Source organism: Opisthocomus hoazin, chromosome 13, assembly GCF_030867145.1.
Source record: "Opisthocomus hoazin isolate bOpiHoa1 chromosome 13, bOpiHoa1.hap1, whole genome shotgun sequence".
Taxonomy (NCBI): domain Eukaryota; kingdom Metazoa; phylum Chordata; class Aves; order Opisthocomiformes; family Opisthocomidae; genus Opisthocomus; species Opisthocomus hoazin.
The window spans coordinates 29,574,978-29,599,312 of NC_134426.1; the positions used below are offsets into that span (position 1 = coordinate 29,574,978).

Sequence of the window (24,335 nt, forward strand, 5' to 3'; positions counted from 1 at the left end):
CGACGGCGCCAGGCCCGCTCTGGCGCGGCCCTGCGCCGGACGTGCTGAGGCTGGAGCCCGTCCTCTCCGAGCCGGCCGTGGCCTCCCGAGCGAGGCGGGCCGGCCGGCGTTCCCCTGCTCCCGCCAAGGCAGCCGGCGCCTCTCCCCTGCCGGAGGTCCGGGCACTCGGGGGAGGCCGAGCCTGGCCTCCACCCGGGCCACACAAGGTCTCTGCTTCTGCAGCTGGGCTGGCCGTGAACGCTTCCAAGCCCCGTCTTCACAGAGAGCACACCTCCAGCGTCGTACGGCCGTGAAGGTGGAAGGCCGTCTCCCAAAGGCAGCAGCCGCCCTAGCAACAGTTGCTTGAGGGTAAGCGGGGTTCCACACTGCACCTCTGCAGGCCTCAGGCAGGGACACTGGTCAGTGGTGGCATTGCTCTCACCAGGCACCCCTAGGCTCCTCCTTTGCCTTTTCATCACATTTGTACAACTGGCAAAGCATTAAAGAAAAAAATTACCTAACAATAGTGGGATGTAAAAAAGGAGGAGGAATAAACTGTAGAAGTTTTCTGTTTCTATCTAAACACCAGTTACAGTTAATTTGCAGAATTATGTGAATTATCTTCTTGTCTGTAAGGATGCAGGGTTTTTTAAAAGTCACTGGTAACCAAATCCCAAAGGTATTAGGCTTTGCAGTACACCAGATCACAAACCTAGCCCAAACACACCGAGTTGTTTATGATTCTTTTATCTAGCAAATGGCAGCTGAGTATTCCCTTTTACTTCAGCTGAGCTACACTAAGTACCAGAACTCTTTGAGGATGTGCCAGTCAATCACACATGTGCACCAGAAAGGGAATGTTACTGGAGGATGGACATGCCTTTCTTCTGTTTTATCACCCCTGGGTATCTGGAGTGGATTTGAACCAGTGGTATTGTTTTCATCCAGATCCCCACAGATGTTCCTCCATCCAGTTCATCAAGAAAAATATGAATGCACAAGAATTGCCATTTTATCATTAACAATGGTTAATATCAAATACTTCAAAACACACAAGACCTCTACAATAGGCACATAGGGAAAGCCTGACTCATTAATGTCTTACGTTAATTCATATTTGACATTGGTTTATTTCATAACACATTAGGCTTTATTCCTTCCAAATCCATTTACAGTAAATGCCTTTAACCAGAAGATGCATGTTTTAGAACAAAGTTACTGAATTGCTCCCTCTCGGGTAATAATGGAATTAATATCCTTTAGTAAGAAGCACACAGTCCAAAACTTTTGCTCAGCAGAAAAGCAAATTAAAAATTGTTCATCTCAGTTCAATTCCTAGTTCTTCTCTGTCACTTACATCACTTGTTATCACATTTCCTCTTACTCAGTCCATCCTAAGGCAAATAAACATAGTACACTTTTCAAGAAGAGACCGGTTAGAAACTACATGCAGATAATAACTTTTGTTTTCAAAGCCTATCAGCCACTTCACAGATTACACTGCTGAGTCTGCCAGCCCAGTATTTAGTATTTAGCTTTATCTGAAGTCTAGAGCACCTCAAGCTCCATCAGTAGTTTTACATCAAAACTGAATATTGTAAGTGTCCTCAGAAGTCTGTGGGCAGCATTTTGTGTCAGGTAATACTGTGTCTCAGGCAAAAGCCTAGCAAACTTCGTATTCCTTTTTCATCTGTGAGGACTAAACATTATTTCCATGCCTAACCGAGAAACTGAAACAGGAGAAACAAAGAGTGTAGGTGGTGATGAAGCTGGCGTAAACATTTTCAGTAACTTAGTTCATGAGTTCTTCTGATACCCTCCCTGAGTCAAACAGCTGGATGAAATGGAACATGACTATTTGTGTATATTCTCATGCATACACAGCAGTCACTTCAGTCTTACAAAGTGTTTTTATTTAGCAATTGCATCTTCAATAGTTATTCCATTATTAAGATTTTTCTTAAATAAAAAATCTGCTTTCCATATAAAAGCTATAATTAACAAAGGTCACTTTCTCTATTTTTTCACCTCATTTTCTGAAATGATGTAGAAGGAACAGCACGCTTAGAAGAGCCAGATTCTTCCTCATTTTCATGGAGACGCTTTCTTGTGGTTGACTAAAAGAATGATACAGCAGGATGGCTATATGAAATCAGGTAAGACAGAGCCTAACTGTTTTGCTTGCTACAGAATTACAGATGTTGGATAAAGTCTCATTTCTGTGACCAAAAAAGCAGGATAACTAACAAATGTTCTCTACCAAGATCTATCTAATGATATTTGATCCTTCTCATATAAGACACTGTCCTCAGATTTATCGTCCACTACAGTTTAAAATTCTCCTAATTAGCATCTAGTAATGAATGTCACAATACCATTCTAAATTTTCACTAACATGAGAATTTTGCTTTGAATACTAAGCATTCATGACTTGGATCCATCAAAACATACATGTTCATCAATTTCATTTTAAATATATCAGTAATCCTTTAAAACCTAGAACACTGTTTCTGTATATTTAAACAAAGTGTCTTACCAAAGCACAAAAGTCCGTTACTTCTATTCAGAAAACAGATAAATAGTAGACTGCTATAGACTGTTATAGACAGCCAAAATGCATGTTCTCCAGGTTCTCAAAATTAATTGATTTTCTTATTATGGATTACATCAAAATCTAGTTTCTCTATGCATCAAGTATAAATCTTCAAATAATCTGTTACACATACCAATTTTGATGTTTGCGGTGGATTCATACTGGCACATGTCTGAGCAAGTAGCTGTTGAAATGTACTCTTCATATCCTCATCCTGTGAAAAAAAACAGTAACTCTAAGTAGTATATGGAATATTTAAGGGAAAAGCCTACATTTTGGCTAATGAAATAGATCAGCAATTAAAGAATGAATTAATAAAGGAGAAAAGGAGGTTCTCCCACTTCCCCCCAGATAAACACTTTCCTAACATGGCATCACCAAGGGCAATTCCTGCCTGACCAACCTAGTCGCCTTGTGGATGGAGTGACTGCGCCAGTGGACAAGAGAAGAGCTACAGATCTCGCCTTTCTGGACTTCTGTAAGTCCTTTGACACGGTCCCCCACAACATCCTTCTCTCTAAATTGGAGAGATATGGATTTGATGGGTGGACTATTCAATGGATAAGGAATTGGCTGGATGGTTGCATCCAGAGGGTAGTGGTCAACAGCTCAACGTCCACATGGAGATCAGCGATGAGTGGTGTCCCTTAGGGGTCCGTACTGGAACCAGTACTGTTTACTGTCTTCATCAACGGCTTAGGCAGCGGGATCGAGTGCACCCTCATCAAGTTTGCAGATGACACCAAGCTGAGTGGTGCAGCTGACATGCCTGAGGGACGGGATGTCATCCAAAAAGACCTGGACAAGCTCCAGAGGTGGGCCCATGTGAACCTTGTGAAGTTCAACAAGGCCAAGTGCAAGGTCCTGCACCTCAGTTGGGGCAACCCCCAGTATCAGTACAGGCTGGGTGATGAGCAGATTGAGAGCAGTCCCAAGGAGAAGGACTTGAGGGTACTGGTGGATGAAAATCTGGACATGAACTGGCAATGTTTGCTTGCATCGCAGAAGGCCAACCATATCCTGAGCTGCATCAAAAGGAGCATGGCCAGCAGGGTGAGGGAGGGGATTTTGCCCCTCTGCTCCACTCTGGTGAGACCCCACCAGGAGTCCTGTGTCCATGTCTGGAGCCCTCAGCACAGGAAGGACATGGAGCTGTTGGAGCGGGTCCAGAGGAGGCCACAAAAATGATCCCAGGGCTGGAACACCTCTCCTACGAGGACAGCCTGAGAGAGTTCTGGCTGGTCAGCCTGGAGAAGAGAAGGCTCCTGAAGGACCTTACTGTGGCCTTTCAGTACTTAAACGGGGCTTATAAGAAGGATGGGGACAGGCTTTTTAGCAGGGCCTGTAGCATAAGGACAAGGGGTAATAGTTTTAAACTAAGTGAGGGTAGATTTAGACTGGATATAGGGAAGAAATTTTTTACCAAGAGTGTGGTGAAACACTGGAACAGATTGCCCAGAGAAGTTGTGGATGCACTCTCCCTGCAAATGTTCAAGGCCAGGTTGGATGGGGCTTCGAGCAGCCTGGTCTAGTTGAAGATGTCCCTTCTTCATTGCAGGGGGATTGGACTAAATAGCCTTTAAAGGTCCCTTCCAACCCAAACCATTCTGTGATTCTATGATTCTGATATGCCCCACAGCAGAATTTTGAGCAGGTGGCTTATGTACTGTGCTGGTAAGAAAAAATAGTTCTATTTCATTCTATAGAGAAACAGTTTCCCCTCAATAACTACTTAGCCAATACTAGTCAAGCTAAAACTGAGCTTGCAATATCATTCAACAAAGTATAATAACATTGAAAGAACAGAACATACAGACTAGGAATTTGTGCAGGTAATTCATTAGTCAGCCTTACCAGAGGAGGCCTCATCAGGACTTGGGGCCTTCTTTCGCCAAAACAGTTAATTGCTCTTGAAAAACAAGTATTTTCCTTATAGTCTTACATTCTGTTCTCATAATGACTTCCCTTTCTCACAGCATATTTTCATTTCCAGTAGCTCAGCTTCATCAGTATCCTAAATTTGTGTAGTTTTCATTACCACCCTCCCCCCACAAAAGCAAGCCTATTGTATACAGTAGGTAGAGAAGAACCAGCTAAAACACCCACACCCTGAAAAAAAGCAAAAACCACCACATCAAACTTTCAAACAAAACATTACCTTAAAAAGCATCCCACAGCTATCCTTAACATAAGTAAAGTCCACAGAACATATTAAAGATTGTAAATGGAAACATTTGGAAAGCAAATATTCAGAATTTGGGCCAGAATTTCACTGAAGTTTCCCTCTTGAAAATTCAAATGATTATCAACAAATACCGTATTATTCATAGAGCATTCATCTCTCTACAGAAGCTCACTGGATAGTACAGTTCATTCTCTATTTAACCAAAGCGGTAAGCCAGAAGCTGCCATTAGTGCAGGGGAAGTGTCTGGGAGAGATGCACTGTGAAAGAAGTGGACTTACTACTCTCAATTGTGCATAAACAGGCCTGGCTGCAGAAGCACCAAGGGGAGGGAAGGGCAGCAGAGATCCTTGGTTAAGAGAAGCTACCTGAGCAGAAAGTAAGACATGTTTCAAGAGAAAAAGCTAGCATGTAACCTCATTCTGATTCAGTTGCCAGGGACCATGGTGCTCTTCGTATATGCTGGGGAGCCTCAGAGAATAGGAAATCAGTGCGAGCAAGTTATTTAGGTGACATAGCATACTCCCTGTTTCGAGAAGAAAATCTCATTCTCTAGTTTCAGCAATTTGTCCTGCAGGAATTTATTAGAACAGGTTGCTATGGATTGCGTGCAAACCCTAAATCAGACTTCCAAACCTGAAATCAGGTCTTTAAACCTTTCCCAGGACTAAATGAAGTATGCTGCTCATAGTGATTTAATACAGATCATTCCCTTTGGCTGAGCTTTGAACAGTGACTGTGTGTTCACCAACTGAACAACTGATCTGGAACCAAAACCAGACATTGATTCTAAACAACTGACTGAAGCTAACAGGTTGTATAATTTTGTTTCATTATCACAGCAAAGATTGGGAAACTCAAAGATAATTGAATGAGACATTCACTGCTAGAGACAATTAGAACTAACGATCATTGAGCTCCTAAGGATTTCAAATGTTTTAACTGGGTTTTTTGGATAAAGGCAGCGGAGGGGGTTCTTCTAAGCTATGGAGTATTGCAGTATCTCCTTTTTGGTTTAAATATGTTCTTAAGCGCTACAAAAAAGGCTTTGATGTGAACATCCAGTTTATTTTATATAGAATTGGGACTTGTCTTTCTTTTCCAGTGTCACCTGTTTTGACTGTGGCTACATTTGAGTTGATGGGTAAGATAAGATAAATATTTTTCCACTTTTTGTAACAAATACCCGAGTTGTTCTTCAGCATGCAACCAAACTAATCTTACCCCGATCCCACTGAAGTTTTCAGAGGCAGAAACAGCAATTGTTTATATGCTTTTGAAAAATGTTTTAGTAAGTACCTGGTAAATACAGGTAAGACATCTCCACTGAGTAGTACTTAGGTTTAGGCAGCCCACTAAGTTTTAAAGTTTTAGACTGAAGCAAAGAATGGAGTAAACAGCACAGTTATTGAAAACACCAACTTGAAAGCACTACTGGTTTATCTAAAGCTGTACAAATTAAGTTTTGTTCGGAGAACATGCTTACTTCTAACATCTGAAAAGTTCTCTAGTGGCCCCAAAAATCATTAGAAAGGGCTAACAGGCATTAACTACACATAAAGTATGCGTCTATTGTGTTTCTTTCATACTAACTTTTAAAGACAATACTTACAGACAACACAAGAGGGAGTGGGGAGGCAGTAACACCTTCTCATTACTCACAGTAACAGGACTCAGGGAACTCTTTTGGTGGTAGTATTCAACTTGTGTGATATCTAGAACTGAACATATTGGATGTTGGCCTTCCAAGCAGGCAGTGTACGTCACCTATAAACAACTGATACTCTTAGTAACAGCCCATGAAGGGAAACAATTTAAAGAATGGCATCTGAATGCTAGATGACATTTGGATTTGCAGGGATGATGCTTTCTGAAACTTTTTGTCCTGTCTTCAAAATTAAACAGAACAGTAAGAGTTGTCCTTAAGGGGAATATATAATCAATATGCTAACATCTTGAGTTTACATACTGAAATATCTCAAATTCTTAGCTTGTCTGAATCACTGTCATATATGTTCCCTTCCCCATTACGCACACCAACGATTCTTAAAATCAGTGTAGCATGGTTTATCAATAACATTTCCTGTCAGAATTATAATCTAAATGTAAGAATCTACATTTGATTAACTCACTGTAGAAGTTACACACAGAACTACAGTAGTGAAAGCCAGGAATGCCAGGACGAATTTTCTGATACCCAGCAGTATAATTAGGACAAGTTAATGACTTATAAACAGTAATCCAAATACATTTTCTGTCTCAGGAAGCTGCCAGCTGTTGAGCACTGAGTGAGAGTCCCTTGCTTCCACCCTGTTTCTTACACTCTTTACGTAAACATCTGAAACCAGATGATGTTCCCAGTGGGGGAATATGAATAGCATGAGTAAACAGAACCCACTGTGTGGCTCAGAAGTAGCCTGTATGACTTTCTTCAGCCTCCTCAATTAAAAATATCCAGGAAATCTCATACGCCCAGTAGTCACCTCTGGAGTGCCAAAATTAGTAAAAGACCACCTAAAGACTCTCTCCCACAAACTTAACTAGACTGTAACAGGAGGCAGGGAAATCATTATCTACTCAGAGGGTTCCCAAACCAGTGACACTTACTCATACTCATCATAGTAAGAACATACTAGTCCTGGACACTTTGCCAGAAACAAACTGCAGGATTCTGCACTGCCTGCTCACACAAACAAGATGAGGAAGTGCCACAATGCACTGCTACAGTGCTCAAAGGAGGACGTCCATCCTATCAGAACCACAATCAGACTTGGTCTCTAAAAAACACATCTTCATTCTCAGATGTTAAACAGTTCTGAGAAGATGTGTCTCAAAGGATGCAGAAGCTGCTGGTTGTATTGAAAGAAGGTATTCAGCAGAATACTCCATGCTTTTTCTGCAATCCTCTCTGCAAGGACTAAAAATTTGAAAGCACAGACTAGCTACATATGCAGTCTGGTCTTCAGAGAAAAAAATCCAGGGATCCAGGATTTTTCATTCAATTCAGAGCAGGTCATGGAGGCATACAAAGGGTGTTGAACCAGGACCAGAGTATGGAGAGGAGCAGCTTAATCCCAGTATCTTTCAACAAAAATAGAGAGGCCTGTCAACCTTTGCTGTTGAGCTGGCACCACACCCTCCAGCAGAAACAACTGGCTGGTGGGAAAGAATTAAGTGACAGAAAAGCTGTCATTAAATAGAGCAACAGACTTGCAATTTGCTAGATGGCATGGCACAGAAGTAGAAAGAACTGTACCTATCACTTGTGCTCAACCACTGATCTACAGTGTTGACCCAGGCCGATATTTGCAAGCTCTACCTATTCCAAGTCTTCCCGAGCAGAGACCATGAGGAGATCATTGTTGGTGTTTACCATTAGGACCACTGAACTCTGATTCTCTTATCAAAATCAGTTTCACAAAGAAAACACAGCTGTTTTGATGGGAAGGCCCAAGATGAAAGGACTGCAGGAGTCGTGATACACTATTTGGCTAAAAGTGATAGGCTGTAACAGGACCTAGTTTAGCCTGACAGAACTCTTCAGTACTCTACAATGCCTATAAAACATAATCCAGAGTCAAACATCCATGGGACAACCACAGAATAGTGAACATATTAACTGTGAAACGCCTTCTTCCAGCTGATCAGGTGTACAAATTATAGAATCCAAGTCCTTCTCCCTTACCTGAATACACGTTACTGAAGATGCATCAACCATGAGATACTGCGGATTTAGTCTGAGAGAATTAGATTACTTGCCAAGGACACAAGCTGCTTTAAGCCACCTTTATTATATGACGATGTAATAAAGATCACGAGATCAAGAGATTAAAAAGCTCTCCTATACAAGTTCTTATGGCGGTTGCCAAGGGTTCTGACACAGTTAGCAATAAGACACATTCTAGACACATGGGTCAGGCTGCATCAGGAGGTAATCAAATTGGTCAAGGCTCAGAAATGCCCTCAACCTGTGCAGAGAGGCTATACAAAGTCATGTGAGCTGCAGTGCTGTTAGTCAGTTAAGCCACAAAGACAATGCATTATCCAGATAATAAAGAGAAAAGCAACAGACATAAAACTAAGGATAGCGTGGCCATCTTGGAGAAGAGAGGAGGAAGTTACTGATTCCTTTTTCTCTGTGGCAGAAGAGTGTGTAATGTGGCAAGGTAAAACCTACATAGGGAGACCTCACGACAACGTAGAGGGCAAAGAAGTCAAATTAAAAGGGAAATCGAGCAAAGATGTATTTAAGGTGGGAAAAGGCACTGAACAACATCAGGCAAGGCTACAAGACTACAAATCACAGCAACAACAGTTGAAAATGACCAAGAAATCATACCATGCTGTAAAAGGAGCAACAGGAAGGGGTGAGAGCTACTGAAGACTTTGCCAGGGACAGGGGCCAAGAAAATAAACACACTGAAAAACGACAGGGGCCCTAGTTGCTGTTGCAAGAGGAAAAGACAAGGAGAACAGGAAAAGAAACAAATCTGTGTGCTGCAGACACAGAATTTTCTTGCTGGGAGAGCAGAGAAACAACTCTGTTCTGTATGCTGCAAGAAAAAGAAGGCTCCATCCCACACAGGCTTTGACACATAATAAGGTACTGCAAAGTCATCTTGCTTCCAACAGAGACGCATGAAAGCAGTCTGTTCAAGAAACTCACTCTGGTGTAGAGCTGTCCAACAGGAAAGTGGTGGCTATGGTATCTGGGCTAACGTCATCCTACAGGTTGGGATCTGATGGCTCCTCTTCCTACATCACTGACAATGCCATTAAAACAAACAAATAATTCCTAAAGACATGGTCTTTTCTTTCTCTCTTCTCTTTCTGTAAGTAGGCAGCAGGATCTCTCCGGTCTTACAGCAGCCATCAGAATCTCTGAAGCCAGCTGGCAGGCAGGCAGCAGTGCATGCCCATGGGAAGCACCAAATGACAGTTGCTTTTCTGCTGGCTACTGTAAGAGACAACCTATGGACAGACAGACTTAAGCTCAGACTTAAGGTAACTGTTGTTATTCCCATGAAGCTAAAGGATTGAAGCTCTCATTGCCCATCATTGTATCACTTTTATGATACTCTCCACAGAAGCAGGATCAGGCACACATTATATCTCTGGTGACCAGAGTAGTCAGTATACCCCTGCTTCCTTGCAGAAGCAAATTACACTGTACCAGCAAAACCTCATGACATGCAGACTATGGAACTGCCTTTGAATTTACATCAAGAAGTTATGCCCAGAACAACCCAGCTTTGCTGCACCTCACTTGAGACTCAATTCCTACCTGTAGCCAAGGATGCTCTAAGGCTTCCTCTGTTGTAAGACGTTTCCTTGGATCCACTACTAACAGCTTCTTCACAAGATCCAGAGCTAAGATAATAAAAAGAGCTGGTTGGCATATGATCAATGAATTCATTATCTGAAAATAAGTTCTGCAATATGCGTACACCAAAGCTATGTGCAACAACGTGTCTTATAACACTTCAGAACAGTGCCCAAAAATACTGCTGGGCAGATCACTTCTTTTTTCTATGCATAGGGAGGACTGCAGACTGTAACCATTTTTCCTTCACATGCACGTGATTCCACACTTTTTCAGTATACCAAAATTACCAGTAGATGTACTGAGCATGTCCACAATTTATGTTCTGAGCATGCACAGGACGTTCAGTACTTTCCTAAAAACTTCAATATTGCTGTGGACAAGCAAAGACAGCTTGATTTAGTTTTCTCGTTTATGGTGTCATGGAAAGCAGATTATCCATGTGGGAAGATGGGAAAGAAGAGGCAAGACGTACACATTTTCTTAGGAAACTGCTTAATAGACACTGTTAAAAATACCACATTTATGTCATATTTTATGACTCCAAATCTCCCATAAAGGAATTTTGGCAAGATTTACTTTTCATTGTGTCTGATTATTCTGTTATACATACCATTGGAAATTATGTCAAGGTCATACATAGTCCTATTCTCATATGTCTGACTTATTATTGAATAAGCATCAAATAATTCAGGAAGGAGTTATATTTGGTGAGTTTATTAGAAAAAGAATGATCACATTATTTATTAAAAACTCCTCTGCACACAGAAAACAGTATCCAAGGCAAATACTACAATTATTTTGTGCATGTAAAACATCCTGAAGAAGAAAAGCATGCAGACAGTAACTATCGTTTTAGTTTGCTATGCAAAAGCTCAATTAGTTTTGCAGACTACTTAAGTTAGAGGGGACCAAACTTCATAGTTGATTCCACAAATACGACTGATGTTTTAAGCTCAAATACTAGCACCATGAAATTACTCTTCACATTTCTCTCTTGGAATTCTAACTAATATCCTTTAAATTCCTGGTATTTTTGGTTCAACACATGAAGAATCTTTAAGCAAGGCAAAGTTTGTAGACCAGCTTAAAATCAGAAGTAAAAGTGAAAAGAGGAAAAATAAACATATGTGCCCACAAACTATAATTCTGTAGCTAATAAGGCTAAATCTTTTCAACAAAAACGTAAAAAAAATTAAGAGACTACTTTAAAAATTAAACATATCAACATGCAACGTGCCATACAGCCTAAAGGAGGTTAAAGGAAATCAAAACTACAAGAAAAGACCTCAATATTCTGCTACCCACTGTAATGGAGTCATACCCATATCTGATACATGCTTCCACTCTTTTGAAATGAACGTATATTCTCCACGAGTGATTTGATCTCTCAGAGATAGTTGAGTATTTTGCTCATTAAATGGCGGATATCCACACAAGCTATATAAAAGAAGAAAACAAGTTAAATAACACAGATTTTGTCATAGCAAATGAAACACTAAAATTACACATTTTAAAGCATCTGCTATCATAGCGTCTTTTACACATATATAGTTTTAAACGCACTGTCACTTCCTAATAAAGATACTGAAGTTGCAAAGTCTGAAGCCATGTATGTCAATGACTGCCCAATGAAGGTAGCATCTACACAATATCTTACCATACAAAAAGAATAACTCCTAAACTCCAGCAGTCCACAGCTCGGCTGTATCCAGCAGTCCCAAGTGAATTTAGAACCTCAGGAGCAAGATACGTGGGAGTACCACATAATGTTTTCATAAGAGAAGTTTCTCCAAGAATCTTGGATTGTCCAAAATCTGTAATCTTGTATTTAAAAATGGTAACACCACATTACATATTAGGATTGATGGTACTAGAACATACCATGTTGTCAACATACATCAGGAGGTAACATTAAGTTTCTTCCTTCCAAGTCAATTGCAATACGTGACTATGAACAAAATTTACCTCAAACATCATTAAGTATTCAGTACACAACTGAGAACAGGAGAGGAGTAGGGAGAAATATGACAGAGGATCACACTTTACACTAGTAGAAGGTGCTCTCAGATTTGGATGTAAATGGACAACCACAGAATAAAGGAATTATAGCTTATTAGAAAAGATTACTTAAAAAAAAAAAAAGCAGTTTAGCATGCAAATCTATTCAATACTTTATCTGTAAAAAAAAACCAACCCAAAACCACCCACCAAAAAACCCCAACGCTAACCCCCCCCCCAAAAAAAAGGGAGAAAAAAACAAACGATCACCATACAGCCTGGATATTTGTGGAAATGACGTCTGTAATTCAAGAATTTAGAGGAGGAGAGGAGGGGGGAAATGTATCAACATTTGAAGTTGTGTACTCAATTAATTGCTATACAAGCACAATATTTCTCAGTTGTACTTAGATAAGTGTATGGGTTGAAATAGACACAAAAGTAAAATTAAAATTATGAAAAAAACCCTCAATGTTTTAAGTTACTTCACAGTTTGTATGAGTAATTTCATAATATTTTTTTTGGCTATGTTTAACTAAATGTTGAGAAGAATGGGAAGTAATACTCCCAAATTTCTAAATGAACAAGAAGAAATGTAAGTTTCCTTACCTTTATAAGACATGTCTCTTCAGAAGATGAAAGTAGCACATTCTCTGGCTTGAGATCTCTGTGTATAATTCCATTGTCATGAAGATACTAGATATATACAGATATACAATAAAAGAAAAACAAACTATTAACCTATTAACTTTTCTAAAGTGTAAGCTTTCCAATTTTTTATATAGCAATGGCAAGATAACTGTAATGGTTGCACAAGAGGCGTACATTTAAAGCTACACAGCTTATGACTCTCTTCTTAAAAAAAACCCAAAACCAAACAAACAAGAAACCAACCTTAGAAACCGTAATGCTTCAAATGTCAAATCTCAAGGCAAGCACAGTATGTAGATCTGGCAAGGTGTTCCATTCTTCCCATTCACTGGAAAGCTATACTTCTTTCTTCATCTCAGTAAAAGCAACAGAACTAAGGAAGACCAAAGTTCTATGTTGCCTTTGTAGGAATTCTGGGTTTCCACCTCTCTCTCCTTTCTCTTAGTCATTATTATTGTACGATCATACCCTCTTAAATACAAGTCCACATTTCAGTTTGCAAAGATAGTTAAGTTCACTTTGCCACAACAGTCCTCACACTGGTGAGTAACAGTAGACAGATTTAAAAAACACCTCAGTCATCAAAGACCTGGAGGCTGAAAAAGGGTGCAAAAACCTGGTGATATAACTAGGAAAACTGAGAAAGGAGGAGATAGAAGATCAACATCAGGTTAAATATACAAAGGACCTTGAAAAAAATAACTTCCTTAAGGCAAGTGTGGAATTGTTACCGTATCTGTGGTTCTGAAGTCTACATGCAAGTCTACTATCCAGTTTTCTACTGGCTCCAAATGTGACAAAAGACTTCTAGCTTCATTAGGAGAACGTCTGACAGCAAGCAAGAATCAAAGCTCAGTTGTAAATGCCTGATATCACAGAATCACAGAATGGTAGGGGTTGGAAGGGACCTCCGTGGGTTAAGATACAATAAAGTCTGTGTTAGAGTTAGGAACAACGGTGATTCTAACTAGTAGTCCAAAATACGTACTGGAGATGTCTTCACATTTACACTGAAGGGAAGCTTTTCTTTATTATATCTGAAGGCACAGTATCATGATGAAGAAGGTAATGACACTAGTTTTATTATATGAGCGGCTGTTTCAAAAATGAGAATTGGGGAAAAATACAATAGTTTACTCACTAATGAGGAAAATAATTCTAGGTTTATTATTTATTAATACTTACTACAGAAAACTGTTAAGTTTCTATTTTTGGCAGTTGCAAGATATTAAAGTTGAGTCAAAAGAAAAAAAGAAAATATTGATCTGAAAGCATATTCAGGTCCAGACAATTAAGTCTGATGTAGAAAACAATCTTGCAGAAGTTACTAATGAAATATGCTTACCATTTCATGAATTTAGAAGAAATTTATCTAAGGACTCAATACTCAGTATTTGAGATCTATGAAAGTAGTCTTAATCTGTTGTCTACTGTGAACTGAAATGCTTACTCAGGAGTGCATAGTAAAGCATCTGATCACTAATCTTTTTGATGGCTACTACACTGATGACTCTTCGCCCACACACTACTAAAAGTCTCACATGATAATCCTGCCATCAGTGAACTCAGCCTGTGTTATTACTTTAGTTCCTGTTTTAGTAAGTAAGAGTGCTTGAATGCTTTTTGTCTGCACTGAGGTACAGCATCTTGTTAAACAAACTTGTTAGGAGCACTGTACTGATTGCTTGCACAGGCTTCAGAAGTGAGATGTGACAGAAAAATTAATCTGACTGACATTCATATGCATAACCATATTTTTCTTGGTAGAATTCAGGATTACGTACCTTTACAGCCAGCAGCATCTGATAAAAATACAACTTGCAGGTAGCTTCTTTCATCTTGATTGGCCTTGACACTCTATCATACAATTCTCCTCCTTCCATCCTAAAACAAATGCAGGTAACAAGTCAATATATTACTTCCAAAAGATTCATCTCATTAGACAAGACTGAGGCCAAAACTTATGGCTATTTTGGCTACAGAGAAGGAATATATTTCTGAAAATGAGTGAGCAACATCCTAAACACAGCACATGAACTGCTGAATTAGGCCTAATCTCTTGAGTCTTCACTGGGAGTTGTTACAAGATTTTTGATCAGCCTCCTCTTCCAAGCTCAAAAATCAAAAAAGTAGCAGCAATCCACAACAGCAGCATAGAGCACAACTATCCAGGCACTAAGTGCCTTCAAAGCACAGAAGTATTACTCTCCTGGTTATCCTAGTTCCTAATTTTACAGAGGTTTCAGACAACAGTGGAGGCCAGCAAAAGAGAAAAAAAAACAAAACACCCACAACACCAAAAAAAAGACGCCAGAGTTCAGAACTATACACATTCTTTGTGACTATGAAAAACATTTCATTTTATGCATTTACTTTCAAACAAGTTACTTACAGTTCCAAAACAATGTAGTAATCCTCTGCTTCAAAGAAGTTTTTGATCTTGATTAAGCAAGGCTAATAAAAAAGGGAACACAAATGGACACACACAAAAAAGTAGAATCATTTGTAAAAACTAACGTTATCAACAGTTTATCATCCTAAAGTTCCTATTTCAGTATGATGTCAAACATGCCAGCTAAACAGTTAACAGAACTGACTAGTGACCCAGACTTTGGCAAACATTTAATATTCAAGTCTGTTGTCTTCTCCCCATCCCTCCACATACAAAAACATTCAACTTCTGCAGTGACTACAGCTCAACAAGTATCCTCATTTTTTTGCCAGCTGTATCATACCCTCAATATGTTCTTTATATGCAATAGTACATTGGGAAGCAAGGGAAAGTTCATTAAGCTATGCAGATTTTCTACTTAACAAAAGTAAAAGAAATGCCTTTTGCAGGGCAGGGGCGATACAGGGAAAAGAGGGGATACAATATTTAAAAAATTGCTAGCAGAATCTAATCTTTGTATTTGGTTATCTGGCAGTATTTACAAAAACACACATCAATGAAAAATTTCTACAACAGGGGTTCAGGTTGAAACTTCTCCTGTGAAGTTTCTTCTCAAATTTACATCTCAGTTATTCGAGGTTTTAAAACCTCAAATCTGTAAAGACATAGTAAACTTAAAAGAAGAAAAAAGAAGCGTTCAATAGACTTATTTACAAGAAAAATTATATGCATATAATTTTAACATATTTTCTAAACAGATAAAATGGATCTTTAGTTACATTGTCAGTGAACTACAGAAGTACAATAGGTACAGCAGTACAGAAATAAAGTAGTAGCAAAACGGAATACAAGTGTACAGTAACACTCACATGATCTATTTTCTTCAAAATTTCAATTTCTGTATTGATATTAAGTGCTGGGTTCTATTAAAAGAATCAAATATCATATTGGGTAAAACAGTGCTGTTCTGGAATAAGACACATCAGAAATAAGAGGTAGCACCAGAAAAGCCATCATTTCATGTCCCTTGCTTCTTTAAGCGACCACAACATATAATCTTTTCCCATAACTGATCAGGTGCCTTCAATGAATTAAATGAACAGTCTGCTTCCAATACCTGTAGCAAGATATTTCTACAGACATGTCATTTCACTGCAGGTTAGAAATCTCCACCTAATTTCCAAACTATATATATATATATATAAAAAAATCTTCACAAGTATATGTCTGTATTGTCCTTTAAACGGCTATCCTCCCTCAGAGATGCTTTCCACATGGGCTAACCCCAAAATTAAATCCTACTCTCTTCTAGCCTTTATTTTGCAAGATAACATAAACAGATTCTTTTAACATGTTGCTCAGGCTCAGTTCATGAAATTGACCCAGCAGGTTTTTTTTGCTCTTCCTCCAATCCAAATAAATCATCTTTGAACACACATGATCAAATCCATATACAACATTCCAGATGCAGTCCTATCTCTGTTTTGTACAATGGCATTTCTTAATAATTCATAACAGCATTTCTTAATCTTTATTAGAAATGTTCAAAAATCGCATTTTGTAATTTTCAGTCACGTATTCTTCTGCAAATAACTGTATCTACCTCCTCCTCTGAACTAGGAAAAATGTAGATTATAGCAGAAATTATCACTGAAGTATACAGTCTTGCACTATTAAACATTATCTACCTTTTATTACTCCAGCATACAAAAGTATCAGTTCTTGATATACAATACTGCAATCTTCCTTCCCGTCAACAGAGACTTTGGGTCAGTACCAAAGAGCTGAATTAGTATATTCCCAGTTTTTGTACAGAAGACTAACCTCAAGACAAATTCTCACAACTTCCACTAGTAACTAATTCTGTTCCCACTGAAGCCTCCTGGCACCCTTTCCTCAGCCAGCTACCTTTGCACCTTAGAATTTCTGTCTTTACAAAAATATTTTCAAGATCAAGTAGTAGTTTCCTATGCAGTATACAATTAAATACTTCGTCAGTTTGAACAGATTTTGTGCTCTGAAGTCCATTTTCTCATCAAGGAAATTAGTAATTTCTTAATTCAACTTGTTTTAACTTTTAGTAAATCCACAGCAGCACAACTTACATAACCCCTCCTTCCATGCACTTTCACCTCTTAACTATATTTTTCTTCAAAGTTTTTCCTATACCCTTATATAAAATTAAAGTTAGGAATAGATATGAAGTTGCTTGGATCTCTTTCTCATGTTAGAGTAAAGCCACTTGGCTTGTTGTTCTCCTTCAGATTCAGGCTTTTTCTACAAGATTAGACACATAAAAAGCCCTTCCCAAAAGGCTTCATGTGATTTTACTAAAAAGTATTATGATGGACAATACAACAAAATTAGCAAAGTTTGTAAATTTTTGGTCAGACTCCTCTGGTTATGATGTTGATGACCATGATGGATGCGCCTATGTGATGCATTTTAGGAGATAAACCCCACAAGACTCCCTACCACCCTTTGTATATACCACATTAACAAACAGTCCTAAATAATAAACATAATGAAATGTGGTCAAGGAATAAAACCAAGCATTTTCTACAGAATTCTATAGATTCTGTAAGATCAAAAGGCATTTTGAAATTACATACAGAAAACATTAAGTGAGAAAATCCTCTTTAGGTGAATAGAGCTGGGGAGTCAGAGAGGTTACCAAATATTCCAGGACCACTGCAGGATGGCCAAAAGACAGACAAACAAGCAAAAATACTTACTGCCTCTCTAATACCACTTGCCATAAACTTCCGTTTATTGATTATCTTTACCGCAACTTTGTTACAAGTGCTCTTCTCAAATGCCAGTTTGACTTCTCCACAGGCACCACTAACATAAAAGCACAGCTATGTTAATGCTTACAAATACTTTTCAAAAATCTGCATAACAAGTATAGACAAATGAAATATGCCATGTTGTCAAAACTTTCTCAGAAAGCATTCGATAGTTAGGAAGGCTATTTAAACAGCAAGTGATGTCAAGGGCCACCCATTCAAAAATGCAGGAGTACATATGAAGAACGACTAATCTGTTTGTACAAAGGGTACCAGGGAATATCGAGGATAAGCTCTGTCAGCATTTCCATCACGCAGATGCACTTGAGAGCAGAGAACCTAGTGAAGAGTTCTCCGAACACTGGACTGCACAAATCTGAAGAACAGGTATGACAATACTTTTAACAGAAAGAAATCCTTGTATTTGCACTCGGATTTGTTTCTGCTTAACCATTCTCTTGCAAATTCTTCACTGACCACCTTTTTCCAAAAGATAAAAAGATAGTCTCTCTCCTTTTTCCTGAAGACAGTTCTTTCCCCTTCTGTCTGAAAGCCTCAACAGTGATGTTGTAGAAAGCTATATTCTGACATAAAGCTCGCTCTTCTACTTCCAGTAACTAAGTAAATTAGTATACAAAATTTAAAAACTTGTTAAGAATCTACAGACTTTATTCTCTGGGTTTCACAGTTAATGGTAGGTTACAAAACCCAAGAAAGGAATAAAGTCAAAATTCCTGTTTAAGCTCTTGTAAAGAACAGGATTGTTCAGGTGTTATCATTCATTTTTTCCTTTTTTTCTTTTATTTTTTAAAACAGCAGCTCAGTTAGCACTGGTAATAATTCCAGCATAAGGTACTGAAAATGGTAAAAAAATTAACACTTAATACTGCGTAAAGAAGGATGCTTACCTTCCCAAAGTCTTTGACATAATATATTTCTCTCTGAATTCTCTAGGAAACACCAACTGATCATCCACCGTAAGATCAGAAAATACAAACACTAGGAAGATGAGTGGAGATAATTTTCCTGTTATTAACTTTAAAATTTAGTTATTACGAACAATTATGCTTCCGGAACTTTTACAGTCAACAAAATAAAGAAAACGCTGCCTGCTAGAAGAAAAACATAAATATATTAAAAAGTTAAAATTGATGCTATAAATTACATCAGCTATGGGTAGGCAAGGTGATCTTGTTACTGAAAACTGACATCTTTGGTATTAACTTCACAACAGTGCTTAATCAACTGACACTACATTTAAGGACAAAATAGACAAGAATTTCAGTGTCACAGCAGGGAACAAAGAGAAGTGACAATCAGGAAGACAGCATCTTAGCGGAAAAACAAAGACAAAGAAACAAAGAAACAAACCCCCAACCCTGCTAACTTTTAAGAGGGCTTTTTAAGTATTATGCAGCACGCTGTAAGTATCTGAGTTTTTTTCAACTTCCCTTGAATAGTCTGTTTCCCTTGTTCCCACAACCACATACACAGCTACTGAAGCACAAAAGTGTTTCAAAAATAGGAAAACAACTATAAAAGTTTATACTCCAGTAAGGTGGTTCCTGATAAACTTCTTTTAAATTTTATTTCAGCTTTTTTTTCTGGCGTTGAGGTGGATACAGGTAACTTTTATGCAAGTATTAAAACATCAATTCATGGCTGCATTTTAACAGCACTCATGAAGAAGCTCAGCTTCCAAGAAACATACTCAAATCACTGCAGAAATGACCTCTTAGTCAACACATGAAGAACCTACTTATGTTATAGTGCATTTTACCCTTATTAGTCTGTATTGACAGCGCAATTTCAGAGTTGTGAGTCAGTGGAAGCCTCTTCCCTTTTCCAATGAGCTCTCTATTAACAAAAGTTCCATTTGCACTGTGGTCTTCAATGTAGGCCACATAGGAATCTTTTGGACCCATTTCCTCAAAGAGAAAGAAAAAAATGGGAAAGATAACAGTAGGGAAAAAATTATTTTGCTGTAAAGACATGACAGACTATAGAAATTTACTATTGTTGGCTCAGGAAATCACAGAATCAGAATCACAGAATGGTAGGGGTTGGAAGGGACCTCTGTGGGTCATCTAGTCCAACCCTCCTGCCGAAGCAGGGTCACCTACAGCAGGCTGCACAGGACCTTGTCCAGGCGGGTCTTGAATATCTCCAGAGAGGGAGACTCCACAACCTCCCTGGGCAGCCTGTTCCAGTGCTCTGTCACCCTCAGAGGGAAGAAGTTCTTCCTCATGTTCAGGTGGAACTTCCTATGCTTCAGTTTGTGCCCATTGCCCCTTGTCCTGTCGCTGGGCACCACTGAAAAGAGTTTGGCCCCATCCTCCTGACACCCGCCCTTGAGATATTTGTAAGCATGTATTAGGTCCCCTCGCAGCCTTCTCTTCTCCAGGCTGAACAAGCCCAGCTCCCTCAGCTTCCCCTCATAGGAGAGATGCTCCAGTCCCCTCATCATCCTCATAGCCCTCCTCTGGACTCTCTCCAGTAACTCCTCATCTTTCTTGAAGTGGGGAACCCAGAACTGGACAGAGTACTCCAGACGGGGCCTCACCAGGGCAGTGTAGAGGGGAAGAAGAACCTCCCTCGACCTGCTGGCCACACTCCTCTTAATGCACCCCAGGATCCCATTGGCTTTCTTGGCAGCCAGGGCACACTGCTGGCTCATGGTCAACCTGTCGTCCACCAGGACACCCAGGTCCCTCTCCGCAGAGCTGCTCTCCAGCAGGTCCGCCCCAAGCCTGTACTGATACATGGGGTTGTTCCTCCCCAGGTGCAGGACCCTGCACTTGCCTTGTTGAACCTCATCAGGTTCCTCTCTGCCCAACTTTCCAGCCTGTCCAGGTCTCGCTGAATGGCAGCACAGCCTGCTGGTGTAACCACCACACCTGCCAGTGTGGTGTCATCAGCAAACTTGCTGAGGATACACTCTAACTCTTCATCCAGGTCGTTGATGAAGAAGTTGAACAAGACTGGGCCCAGTACTGACCCTTGGGGGACACTGCTAGTTACCGGCCTCCAACTAGACTCAGCGCCGCTGATGACAACCCTCTGAGTTCTGCCATTCAGCCAGTTCCCAGTCAGACTACTGAGGTTATTTCATAAACCAGGTTAATAGAGCATTGCCAAGAATCTCGTTAAAGGAGTCGATAGTGAAGCTACTTAAAATTTTATTTCTTTAGGATTCACCCCCACCACAGTCAATCTTTTTCAATTATGCCAAGATAGAAAAAGACAGTTAAACTTTTTAGTACCTACCCTGAAAATTCGGAAATGCTTCTTGCTATAGTTTTGGTAGAAGCCAGTCTCAGATAATCCTAGCTTAGAAAAACTATAATCACAGCTTTTGTCTCTTCCAAACCAGTATTCATCATTCACACAGTCTGTAGAGGAGGGAAAAGTAAAGCAGAGAGAGAACACAAAATTGCAGGAAGTTATTAACTGTGGCACTACAGAATGATGCCAAATGGTAGTAAGCAGAATAACAAAGACAAAATTCTTCCTATACAATCAAGTTTATTTGTCTTAATTTCAACAAAGCACCATGCACTATCAACACCTTGTACAATACTTTAATAATTTTACCCTCTCTAATAATAGTATTCGGTTCACCTTCAGCAATACAGAGAGGCTTACATGATATATAAATAAAATAAATTATGGAATGGAAAAATTAAGCAAATAACAACACGAATACCCCAGAATTCCTCTAAGCCTATGGAAGCTCTATATCTGTGTACTCAGTATAAGGATGTAGTATGGAATAAAACATTATTGCAAAAAGTTGCAAGCTTGTACTTAATTTGAAAATTAAAAGACACTGCTCTCTACGAAGCTGCTCAAAACTTTTCTGAGGTATTACAAATGAACCCAGAGGCTTAATACAGTATGCACCTACCACAGTTGCTGAAACCTTTTCCAAGTGCAAAGAGTCGACCCCAAGGCTGAGGAACAAGCTCTTCAGATTCCTGGTCCTCAGGGATCGACGGAAGCTCCTGAGTGGGAACAGTGTCCAAAGAACTGAGGGTCCCAGAACTTGAGGAAGACTGACTAGTACTCTGTGACCCACTGGAAGAGGAACCAGTACCACTCTGTGACTGTTGGGCACCTTGAGACTGCTGCACTTCACTTCCAGTCTCTCGAGACATGTTGGCTTCAAAGAGAATGTTTAAAAAACCAATTACTACAGCAAAGTAAAAATGACAAACATTCACACACTGTACTATTAATGTCCAAGTCTACCCTCAGTCTTCAAAGAAGTAAAACTTTCAAACAAAGCATGCATGTGTGGATTATATGTAAATCCCCAAGAATTTTGCAAACCATGATGTTTTTCCTTTTTAAAAAGAACGTGGTGCTCCCTCTACTGGTTCTAAAACAATAGTTAAATTTTACTCCCGGATTTTTACTTGAGCTCTTCAGTGCTCACACTTTATTTCACAAATGCATGTGCAGCACACTCTGACAAAGCATCAACCATTGCAGCTCCCCAAACACAAAGGGAAAAGCTGAAAAAGGAAAAATAATGACTACAAAATGAAATGCATTTTCTTGACGTGGAAAGCACCCGACAGGTTTATCACACAGCAAGCCAATTTGGTGTTTTGGCTGAATACTCCTTTAATACATACAAATTATTTACAAAATAGCCACACCTACACATAATTAATGTACAAAACTCTGCCAACTCAAAGACGCACACCACCCCCCTAGCAGCTGCTATCAAAGATGGCAGCAAGAAGAGGCCACAAACAGCATCTACCTGCCCTGCTAAGGCAGGGGAGTTCACAGCGGTACCGTGCCTTCCTCCCCATTTAAGAAAAAACAATGCACCGGCCAACTCATCTGTATAGCTGGCTTTCTCCAACAGCTTCTGCGTCCATTGTGCCCAGGGGTTACAATAATGTCCGTGAGCCTTCCTAGGGTCCTCGCCGTCCTTCGAGACCACCCGTACTTACCTGTCCGTCCACTTGCTCTCCGGGCTTGCCGGCGTGCCTCGGTTTTGAAGCCGGCTGCCATCCAGCTCAATGCACAACCCACACTAACTGAAGCCTCCTGCGCAGTTCGCCATGTTCCATCGCCAGCCGTGAGCACCCCTCGGCGCCCCGCTCGCTTTTCTCACGGAGGTGCTCAGAAATGCAGGCGAGGCCCGCAAGCGCCAACAGACGCAGCCCCTCACGGCAGCCACTTCGCCCCGCGGACGGAGGGACGGGAAGGGAGGGAGGGACGCCCGCCCGCCGGACGGAGCTCGCAAAAACCAGCGCCCGCCGCCGGCGGGGAGCCGCTCTCGGGGCCGGCCCCGGCACGCGCAGACGGCGGGGCCGGGCCGACGGTGGACTCTCCGCTCCTGCAGCGAGCGGCGCGGCCGAGGCGGGAGCGGAGCCGAGCGCAGGACCCTGCCGAGGCGGGGAATCGCGGGGCGCGGGACTGCCGGCAGCCCTTTCTGTCAGCGCCCTCCCCGCCGCACCGGCACCGGCGCTGCGGACAGGCCAGCGGCAGCCGGCCGCGGGACCCGGCGGACCCGCAGCGAGGGGCGAGCACTACCCCCACCCCCAGCGCGCGGCCGGTACCCCCGCCCCGCAGCACCCCCTGTCGCCCCGCCCAGGAACTGCAGTCCCGTCCCCGGCGGCGCCGCTCGGCCGAGCGGGCTGCGGGACCCTCCCAAGAAAAGCGGCGCGGGGCGGCCGGCACCGGCGGGGCGAGACGCGGCCGCACGAGAGCCGGGCCAGGCCGGCAGCCCGTGGGGGGGGAGGGAGAACGGGACACCGAACTCACGGGTGCTGCAGCCCGCGCCGCTCGCCGCGCGGACCAGGTGCCGCCGTACGCAGTGCGCACGCGCCCCGCCACGCCTCGCCGCGAACGGAGCCACTCAGAGGCCGGGCGGGCGCGCGGGGGCCGCCGGGAGCCGTGGTCCGCGGGGATGCAGGCGGCGCTGAGGCGGCGTCTCGGCAGGGCGAGGTGGGCGCTCCGCGTTCCCGAGGCGGCCCCGCGGCCTCGCTGCGTCGGGCCGGGCTCTTCCCCGGCGCCGCGGTGCTGGAGCTGCGGCGGGCCCCTTTCCGGCGCTGACGGGCTGCCTCGCTTCTGTCCCGGCTGCCGGGCCCTGCAGCCGCCGGCGCCGCCGCCTGACCTCTTCCGCTTGATGGGCTGGTGAGTGCCGGCAGCGCGGCCGCGGGCTCGGCCGGCCGCGGGCCTCACGCCCACTTCTGTCGCCCGCAGTGACCGCTCCTTCCGCGTCGACGCGCAGCAGCTGCAGCGGCGGTTCCGGAGCCTGCAGCGCGCCGTTCACCCCGATCGCTTCGGCCAGCGGCCGCCGGTGAGCGTCGAGGCGGTCGGGAGCGCCCGGTCTCCCTCCCCGCCGGCGCGGTTCCCCGGGCGGGGCCTCTCCGCCCCCGCGGCGCCGAGGCTGACGGGGCTC

The 24,335-nt window shown here is 41.8% G+C and overlaps 2 protein-coding genes and 1 long non-coding RNA gene across 9 annotated transcripts in view; 2 read left to right on the top strand and 1 right to left on the bottom strand.

Moving 5' to 3' along the window:
• Positions 1–18,947, top strand: LOC142362964 (uncharacterized). Its single transcript, XR_012765405.1, has 5 exons — positions 1–348; positions 2,030–2,135; positions 5,861–5,899; positions 18,180–18,298; positions 18,866–18,947. It is a non-coding gene; the product is annotated as an uncharacterized LOC142362964 (long non-coding RNA).
• CHEK2 (checkpoint kinase 2) lies at positions 1,141–23,824 on the bottom strand. 5 transcript variants are annotated; one of them, XR_012765403.1, is made up of 16 exons: positions 22,879–23,334; positions 21,819–22,073; positions 21,179–21,303; positions 19,692–19,839; positions 18,820–18,910; positions 17,858–17,966; positions 15,992–16,045; positions 15,123–15,184; positions 14,515–14,614; positions 12,689–12,775; positions 11,739–11,902; positions 11,403–11,518; positions 10,040–10,125; positions 6,368–6,522; positions 2,706–2,786; positions 2,008–2,096 (listed from the first exon to the last, which is right to left on the bottom strand). XR_012765403.1 is itself a non-coding variant. In XM_075434310.1 (15 exons), the coding sequence occupies exons 2-15, from the start codon at positions 22,066–22,068 to the stop codon at positions 2,004–2,006; spliced, it is 1,566 nt and encodes a 521-aa protein (XP_075290425.1). In that variant the 5' UTR covers positions 22,069–22,073; positions 23,696–23,824; the 3' UTR covers positions 1,141–2,003. The 5 variants fall into 5 exon arrangements, 4 of the variants coding, with proteins under 4 accessions (XP_075290425.1, XP_075290424.1, XP_075290427.1 ...); XM_075434310.1 differs by lacking the exons at positions 6,368–6,522; positions 22,879–23,334 and adding an exon at positions 23,696–23,824 and having other exon boundaries at positions 1,141–2,096; XM_075434309.1 differs by lacking the exon at positions 6,368–6,522 and having other exon boundaries at positions 1,141–2,096; positions 22,879–23,327.
• The window catches only part of LOC104327947 (iron-sulfur cluster co-chaperone protein HscB), a 5,704-nt gene continuing 5,172 nt past the window's right edge, over positions 23,804–24,335 (top strand). For 2 of the 3 annotated variants that reach the window (XM_075434321.1, XM_075434322.1), the window contains exons 1-2: positions 23,841–24,067; positions 24,137–24,233. In XM_075434321.1, coding sequence (XP_075290436.1) covers positions 23,841–24,067; positions 24,137–24,233 — 324 coding nt within the window. Of the gene's footprint in view, positions 24,068–24,136; positions 24,234–24,335 lie in introns of all 3 variants that reach the window. The other variant, XM_075434323.1, reaches the window with a different exon arrangement.

Coding starts and splice junctions, on each gene's coding strand:
- CHEK2 (XM_075434309.1), bottom strand. CDS start 22,939: ATGGCAGCCGGCTTCAAAACCGAGGCACGCCGGCAAGCCCGGAGAGCA. Junction 16,046..17,857: donor CAAGTGGTATTAGAGAGGCA/GTAAGTATTTTT, acceptor TTCTTTTAATAG/AACCCAGCACTTAATATCAA. Junction 11,519..11,738: donor GGAGTTATTCTTTTTGTATG/GTAAGATATTGT, acceptor TCTTTTATATAG/CTTGTGTGGATATCCGCCAT.